This window comes from Drosophila guanche, unplaced genomic scaffold (assembly GCF_900245975.1).
Source record: "Drosophila guanche unplaced genomic scaffold, DGUA_6, whole genome shotgun sequence".
NCBI lineage: Eukaryota > Metazoa > Arthropoda > Insecta > Diptera > Drosophilidae > Drosophila > Drosophila guanche.
The window spans coordinates 18814467-18823486 of NW_022995743.1; the positions used below are offsets into that span (position 1 = coordinate 18814467).

Genomic DNA, 9020 nt, shown 5'->3' on the forward strand with positions numbered 1-9020 from the left:
TTGAGAAGTTTGCGTGTCCCCACCATAAATTTTCAAGGTCCGAGGAGAAAATATCGACACAACAGTATATGTCATGCTCTTCTAGCCCATCTACCATATCTCTCTGCGAAAGACTTCCATGGTAGTACGGCTATAAAACAGAAAAGAAAACTCTTCCGATATCTCTCGACGGCTTCTTTATGGTCGTTCCTGTTGCCAGGATGAGCACGAGGCCCATATTTAATAACCAACGGATACTCAACAGGTTACGGAATTGGAACCGTATTCCCTTTCGTTCAAAATTAATCAAGTGTTTCAAAAAAATCATTAAAGATTTGACAATATATGCTTATTGATTTTTTACTTGAACATTTTCGGCTTTCGCCTTGAACTTAGGACCGACTAACTCGTGATCAACCACTGTTCACACGAAACCCTTCTCCACTTCAGTCCTCCAAGGTCTCATTCGATTATTTGCTACTACCACCAAGCTCTGTGCCATTGGCAGCTCCATGCAGGCTTACGCCAAACACTTCTACGCTTACCATTGTACCTTCCTACTCACTAAAGTTTCAAAATTTATATCACAAGTAATATAAATCATCTACTTTAGCGGTAATGTATAGGTCTAAGTTGTTGACATTTTGCTTTAATGTGTTTTTTCCATGTTAATCTGCGGTCGAGATGCAAGCCGAGATACTTCACACAGGTACTTTGTGGAATTGGTGAGCCGTTAAGTGTAACATTTGGCCAGTTACCTGGTCTTAATGAAAACTTTATTTGGACGGATTTCAGGGAGTTGATTCTAATTTTCCATTGAAGGAACCAGTCTTCAATTAGGCTTAGCTCACTCTGCAGGAGTTCGGAAGCGTCATTTATAGATGTGCTTGTGGCTAAATCGGCTGTATCATCAGCATATGTTGCAACAGGGCAGTTGTTTGTTAATGGCATGTCGGCCGTATATAGGGTGTAGAGAATTGGTCCAAATACGCTTCCTTGTGGGACGCCTGCGTTGATGAGAAGTAGTGATGAAGTATCGGTTTTCTGCTGCACGTAGAAACATTTTTTAGCCAGATATGATTTGATTAATAAATAGTACGGAGCAGGTAGCCATTTCTTTATCTTGTACAACAAACCTTTGTGCCAGACTCGATCGAACGCTTGTTGAACATCGAGAAATGCAGCAGTGCAGTCTTTTTTGTTTTCAAATGCCGAAACTATATCATTAATAACCCTGTGACATTGCTCAGGGGTCCCGTGACCCCTCCTGAATCCGAATTGGTATTCAGGAATGATGGAAAGTTCGTCCAAAATTGGCAACATTCTCTTCAATAGTACTTTTTCAAACGCTTTCGAGAATATTGTCAACAGACTAATGGGACGGTATGATGTCAATTCCGTTTCTATTTTGTTTGGCTTTAGGATCATAACGATCTCTGAATATTTCCATTGACTTGGAAAGTGGTCTTGTCTGAGAATCGCGTTAAATATAAGAGTGAGAAACCGAATGCATTTTGGTGGTAAACTTTTTAGGGTGATGCCGTCTGTTTTATCAGCATTTGATTTCTGTCACAACTTCTTCATATTTGATGCTTTTAATATGCAAGCTCATTTGGCAGGGTGACTCAAGGAATTTTTCTACTTCAGTCTCTGTTATATAATTATTTGTATCGTTTGGCTGAAACACAGAGTGCAGATGTTGTGCAAATGCTTCCGCTTGTTCATTATTAGACCTACACCAAGTTCCGTTGCTTTTGCGAATGTTTCTTTTAGATGGTTTCTTTATGTATTTAGTCGCCCTCCATAGGTGGTATTCATTGTTGCTGGAATTAGGGTCTAATGTAATTTTTGTGAGTGATTTTTATACCCGGTACTCAAAGAGTAAATAGGGTATATTGTATTTTTGTACAAAGTGAATGTATGTAACGCACTGAAGGAAACGTTTCCGACCCCGTAAATTATATATATTCTCGATCAGCATCAATAGACAAGTCTATGTTTGTCCGTCTTGTTTTTCGGCTAGTTCGCAGAGACTATAAGTGCTAGAGCCACTAAACACTCCAGACTGCTGTATGCTCACACTGTTACAGGCGTATTTAAAAAACTAGAAGGGACGTGTGAGACGCTTCTTACGCGTCACAACTTTCATACCCGGTACTCAGTAGAACATCTGTACCTTAACGGTTTTTTTTTTAATTTTTAATTTTACATTTTTTCTACATCTTTCATCAACTCTACATCACTTCTCACGCCAACACGCTCCTTTAGCTCGCCCCCCCTCCCCTAGCGACACAGTCTGCAGAGGCACTGCAGAGTCAGAGGCCACTCACTACACGAAGCAGAGTGTGAATGAGAGAATGTGAAAAAACAACCAAATGTGCTGGACATTGTGGGTTTAGCCACTTCAAATTAATTTCTTCATTGTGGCTATAATAATGGAACAATCGGATCCCAATATTGGTGATCTGCTAGATATGGTCATTCCCTAGGGAAGTTTTCTTTTATCTTACAAATTGTAGGTTTGGGAGGTTTTCGCCCTTTTGCGTGGGCGGAAGGGGCGGGGCTAATTATACCAGGTACTCGAAGAGTAAATAGGGTATATTTTATTTGTGCGAATAACGGTTGTATGTAACGCACAGGAGGAAACGTTTCTGACGTGTCTGTCTGTCCGTCCGTCTTGTTGAGCACCTGGATCTCAGAGACTATAAAAGCTTTAGCCACCCAATTTGGCATCCTGATGGCGTATGCTCACATTGTTACAAGTGTATTTAAAAAATGAGCCATACCCCCATCAGCCCCCGCAAAGGGCGAAAATCTCGAACAGCCACAATTTTGAAGAAGAATACTAAAAACCCCATTCCGTAGGGAATAACTATACCTATCAGATCACCGAATTGGGATCAGATTGGATCATTATAATAGCCAGAATGAAGAAATGAATTTGCATTTTCTAAACCCACCCCATCCCGCAACTTGTTTTCGTTTTTTTAACATTCTCTCATACACAATAAGGAACAGGACCACTGACTGAGTACCGAAAATATAAGAGTTGTGACGCGTAAAACGCGTCTCAAACCTTCCTTCCCGTTTAATTTACAATTTCGTAAAATATCCCTCATAAAAATCAAACTTTTTTTATTTCAAAGCTTAATGTGTCCCAAAAAAAAATCCACAAAGTGTTTGGGTACACTTTATAGATACATTCATTAGCTGAAGACAATGACTAAGATTATTACAACCAGATATAAGATACTTGAGTTGTTTGAAAAAAGAAGCACTACCTCTAAAAACGGCGTTAAACCAAAATACCACATTTTAAAAATTCGATACAAAAAAGTTGTGCCATACAAAAAAAATTATTATCAAACCATTTCTAAACCGATCATACATCAATTTTTGAAAGACGTATTTTAAAAATGGATTTCAAGACCTGAACGGGATCTACAGCCAAGCCACTTATTCGATAAATTAAATTTTGCTTCAATAACTAGAACGTTGAATCTTGTAACCATAAGGTTCAAGCTTGCCAATTCTGAAAAATAATTTATAATAAATGCTATTCCATTATAAAACGATTTACCGAATCTCATTTAAAATATTAGTAAAGCAACGCAATTTAGGGACAACTTAGAAGCAAACAAAATAAACACTTAACAGGAAAATAGACACAAATAATAATAGTAAAATAACAAAATAAAATGGATATAATATTAATATATAGTCTTAATACAAATTTTAAAATAAGTAATTTTTTTTAATTTTTCTTTGTTTTAAAAAATTAAAAAATCAAGTGATTTTACACCGTTTGTGACTACCTCAATAAGATAAAGTAGAAATACTGTAGCGATGTGAATATTTATATCAAATAAATTACAAATAAAAGTGTATATTTACTCGGCTGGTTTTCTGATATAAAAACACGGTTAATTTCTTATCGTTTCTGTCGCGCATCTGAATACTGGGCTTGACACAAAATAATTCTCACGATTGACAATCGGGCTGAGCATGGACATTTCTGAGTATTTAAATAGATATAAAATTGAATATTCTCTGTTCACTTTATTCAGCTAGGAATATTTAACATAATATGTATACATATACATACATTTATAACGAGAGTGAAACACATAATTTTAAATTTACATAAAGCAGTTACACTGCAGTAACAACAATTATTGTTGGCTGAAAAAATATGAATGAGTACTCTTCACATGGTTATTTTTGAGAACTGTCGAAGTTTTAAACACGAAAATCTAGGCTATGATTCTCCATTTCTCACTAGTTTCCAACTCCAAACATTCAATGGGTGGCCCCAAAATGCACTTTCCATAATTCTTTGAGTTTTCCTTAAAGTAACGTTCAATTACATCGTGGAGTTCATCAATAGTTATAGAGAGCATTCGAGAACGATATTTCGTAAGCATTTCTTGCGATATATCATACAAAAAGTAATCCATCCCAATATTTCCAGGTGCAATTGGCGAATCCAGCTGCTGTAGTACTCCGAGTTTCGCCTCAAAAAGAGCCTGTTGATCAATCTTTTTATTCTCCGATTGCAACCACTCATATGTTTTTTCAAACGCAACTAACGTTTTAGTTGAATGGGGGTCACGATAGCTGTAGAAGCTAAAAATTCCATCCGAACTTATTTTAGCGCCCGCTCCATAGGCCCCATTCTGTTCACGAACCACAGGCAGAAGATACTTAGACGACAAAAGCTTGGAAAGGACGCACAACGAGGGATGATCTTTATGCAAATATGGAACTGCAAAGAATGCTTTTGCACAGTAGCTGACAGGAATGTTCATGAGGTATTGTTGACAGCTTGGATGCAAGAGAGTAATATCGCTGCTTTCGTTCAATTTTTCTAGAGTGGGCATTTTATCCAAAAAATTGTTCAAATGGTCTACGGCCTTTGGTAGGTATGAATCTGAGCTGTTAATGGCCACACGCATATTGCTCTTATTAAAAACCTTTTTGCCAATTGACTTTAACTGGTCTCGAATGTCCGCTGTGTTGTTTTTCTGTACAAAATTCTTCATGAAATCTATGTGATCGATTCCTGACAACAGAGACTTCAATTTACTTGCACTGCTAACTAACGCGGCCGCTCCTAACATTGCATACAAGTGACCAGAGCTGGCAATGCCTATTGAAATATTGGATATATAATTTTCAATAAGCATTTTTAGACGGACCGTGTCTTCAAGCGTGAAGTTTTGCAGCAAATCTCGACACAATAATAACATATCTGGCACATTTTTATCTAGTGCATGTGTTGTCATCATCAAGCTCAGCTGGTAGCTTTTCGCATCTTCAACATTTTCGACGAAATTTAGCTTGAAGTTAATTCCAGCAGTCTTAGAGAGCACAAGTTTGTCAAATTCACGAAAGTCATGCTTGATGGTTCCCATATCATTGATAATATTGCAAAATAGTGGAACGAGCTTAATTTCATCTTCACTGAGACCAGTTATATTAAATAGGCATTTCAAATAGGTAATCTCGTTGGTCGGAACTTCACAAATCTGAGTTTGAACTTCTTGAATAGTTTGGATTCTCAACTTTGGCCAAATCGGTGGTTCTTTCACATCGCTTAGCGATAGACAGGGCAAAAGGTTGGTATTCGGTGTGGCCTTTTGAGAGGCGTCCAATTTCAACCCATTCTGATATATTTCTTCCAACTTTTCATTATCGAGTTCATTAGTTTTGTGCTTTAGCATATCTAATTCAGCCTGTTTAAAGTTTTCGTCGTACAACTCGTCAGGCGACATCGTAAGTGTCAGTTTATGCAAGTTATTTTCAAAATATTTGTTCATTTTTTCTTGGAAGTAGTTCTTATTCAGCTTTAAGCATGTTCGTAGCCTTGCTATCATATCCAACACCCGAAGGTTGCTCACTACATCCCCATCATGGTTCCACAGTGCTGTTGAGTTAAATAACAAAGCATTACCAAAATGTGGACTTTGATGTTGTAAGGACAATTCAGTATTGTGGAGAATACTTTCTACATGCTGAGACTCAAATCCCTCCTTCATGGCTTTGTACATTGTTAGGTTAAAGAAGTCGTTTAACTTTTTGAAGTCTTTAACAAGCAGGTCTTGCAGTCCTACAACAAAAACAGTATCTTTTGTGCCTGAAGAATACCCAGTGCTCTGATTGTAGCCCCCGGAAAAGTTTGGTTCTATTAGGCTCTTGTAGAACGCAGAGTTAGGTCCACGGATCAATATTTCGGATAGGACGTTTAATTCAAACGTTTCTTGTATGTTGGTTATCTCGCACATAAGCAAAGCAATGGCAATTTGATTCTGTCGATCGAAAGCTGCGCCCATATTGTCCAGTCTGCTGGAAATGTGTACGTGTCGTGGCTGTGACCATCGCTGTTGTAGAGGGATACGGCTATAAGAGTTGTCTATTCTGGTGTGTAGAGATAAATATTCTTTATCAACAAGCGCGAGCGTCTTTGTCAAATCGAATGAACCATACGAGTAGATACGGGCGTTACTTGGATGATAGTATTTGCGATGGAACTCAATCAAGTCCGTGTGCGTTAATTTAGGTATCTCCAATGGATTTCCACCGTACATATGTCCATATGTGTGGTCGGGTAAAATATTATTGCGGAGGTTCCGATTAAAAACTTTAGAATTATCCGAAACCGCGCCTTTCATTTCATTATAAACTACACCCTTGATAACAAGTTCGGATTCCCGATTATGTAAGTCCTTATGTTCTAAACGCCAACCCTCTTGCAGAAAATCCAAATACGCAAGGTTGGGGCTATAATGAAGAATTAGCAGAATTTAAGTTTTATGATTTAACACACGCGGACTCACTTAAAAACAGCGTCCAAGTAAATACGTTGTAAATTCCTAAAGTCCACTTCATTCATGGTTGATAAATGATAGAGTGTGTAATCAGGACCTGTCATTGCATTCATTAACGTAGCTACAGAGCGATTAAGCATCTTAAAGAATGGGTCTCGGACTGGATAGTTTTTTGATCCACATAACGCTAGATGTTCCAAAATATGCGGAAGACCAGTGGAATCAAAAGGTGTGGTCCGAAAATTAATTGAGAATACATTATTTGCGTCATTTCGGTCGATATGCCATAATTCCGTGCCAGTTCCTTCATGTCGCAGTGTATAGGACGTAAGATCAAAGTCAGGTATACGTTCGACGCGTTCACATTGGAATCCATGATACAGCTTGCCTTCATTAAATTTGTATACTTGCTTTTTTATTAAATGTGGGACTTGAATCTGAGATGAGGACGCAATATTTGCTTTCTTTGGATTTGCATCGCTTAACATGCCATCAAATTTGGACACAGATTTGCAATTGGTTCTTGACCGTTGAGCACGCAGCACAGTCGTCCTATCCGAAGCCAAACTCATAAATTTCAACCGTGAAAACATTGTATTTGGCTACTAATGATAAATTCACAATATAGATTTCAGATGAGATGATGAAACCATCAGACAGAATAACAACTAAATTGTTTAACAACAAACGTTTGCAATTCAGTTACATCAACCCGGAATTCATTGAGTACAGGTAAAGATGTTATGTTCTATGTTAAAACATTAATATTCGTAACCGAGAACCGATGACAAGATTCTCGGAAATATGTGTATACAACGTGCTAGAAAATTTATTTATTTTCTATACTTCATGTATCCTATGAAACAAATAGAGATTATAATATTTAGCAAAGTTTTATGTTACTGGAGCGGTACTTGCTGTTCGTTAAGTGAGTTTAGGTAGAGGCTGTTGTCGGAATCGACACGATCCAGGCTCACTTAGGCCGGTTTTGGCCCGTTGTGATTTTGCTTTAGATCGTTTCCTGTTCTTCATCCTGTGGTACATAAAGTCTGCAGTGGTCCGATCCCATGGTTGCCTAATAGCCAATGTCCTGTGAGGGAACGCATGACCACGCTGTACCTGCACCTAAAGAGTTTGCATTGCTCAGTTTTAGGCCACGTTTGCCCAGTTATACGACATCGTGGTCCGGTTTGCAATATAGTATTGGCTAGTAGTGCATATTTCTCCTTTATGATGCGCGTACAGGTGGACACTGGCAGACAAAGATTCTCCTTGCCTTGGTGAAGGGGAGTGTAGTGCGGAATCTGCTCAGCTCGGCGCCAAATTAATGCACCTGTATACAAAACAACGAGAAGGGACGTGTGAGATGCTTCTTACGCGTCACAGCTTTTATTCCCGGTACTCAGTAGTACATCTGTACCTTAGTGGTTTTTATACCCGGTAATCGAAGAGTAAATAGGGTATATTGTATTTGTGCACAAAGTGGATGTATGTAACACAGAGATGGAAACGTTTCCGACCCCACAAAGTATATAAGACGGCGGATAGACAGACATGCTTCTATCGACTCGGCTATTCATGCTGATCAAGAATATATATACCGTCTGGGGTCGGAAATGTTTCCTTCTGTGCGTTACATACATTCGCTATTCCCCACAAATACAATAAACCCTAATTACTTTTCGAGTACCGGATATAACAACACATTCGTCCCGATTTCATACAAAATTTGAATTAACGTATTTATACCCGGTATTTATACCCGGTACTCGAAGAGTAAATAGGGTAAATTGTGTTTTTGCACAAAGTGAGAGTGTGTAACAGACAGAAGGAAATTTTTCCTACCCCATAAAGTAAATATATTCTTGGTCAGCATCAATAGCCGAGTCGATTGAGCCATGTCTGTCTGTCCGTCCGTCTGTCCGTCCGTCCGTCTTGTTGAGCTCCTGGATCTCAGAGACCATAAAAGTTAGAGCCACCAAATTTTGAATCCAGACTTCTGTATGCTCACACTGTTACAAGTGTATTTAAAAAAAATGAGCCACCCTCCCTTCTCCCAAAAACCTCCAAAACCTAAAATTTTGAAGATAAAAGAAAACTAAAAAAGCCATTCCGTAGGGAATGGCCATATCTATCAGATGACAAAATTTGAATTATTATAGCCAGAATGAAGAAATTAATTTCCAGTGGCTGAACCCACCCTGTCCCTCAGAT

At 38.3% G+C, this 9020-nt stretch overlaps 1 protein-coding gene across 1 annotated transcript; it reads right to left on the minus strand.

Annotated features, from left to right (window-relative positions):
- Positions 1-4135: 4135 nt before the first annotated feature.
- On the minus strand, positions 4136-7479 carry LOC117587677 (presequence protease, mitochondrial-like). Its single transcript, XM_034278572.1, has 2 exons — positions 6816-7479; positions 4136-6759 (listed from the first exon to the last, which is right to left on the minus strand). Exons 1-2 carry the CDS (start codon positions 7397-7399, stop codon positions 4233-4235), a joined length of 3111 nt encoding a protein of 1036 aa, XP_034134463.1. The 5' UTR covers positions 7400-7479; the 3' UTR covers positions 4136-4232.
- Between the last annotated feature and the right edge of the window lie 1541 nt (positions 7480-9020).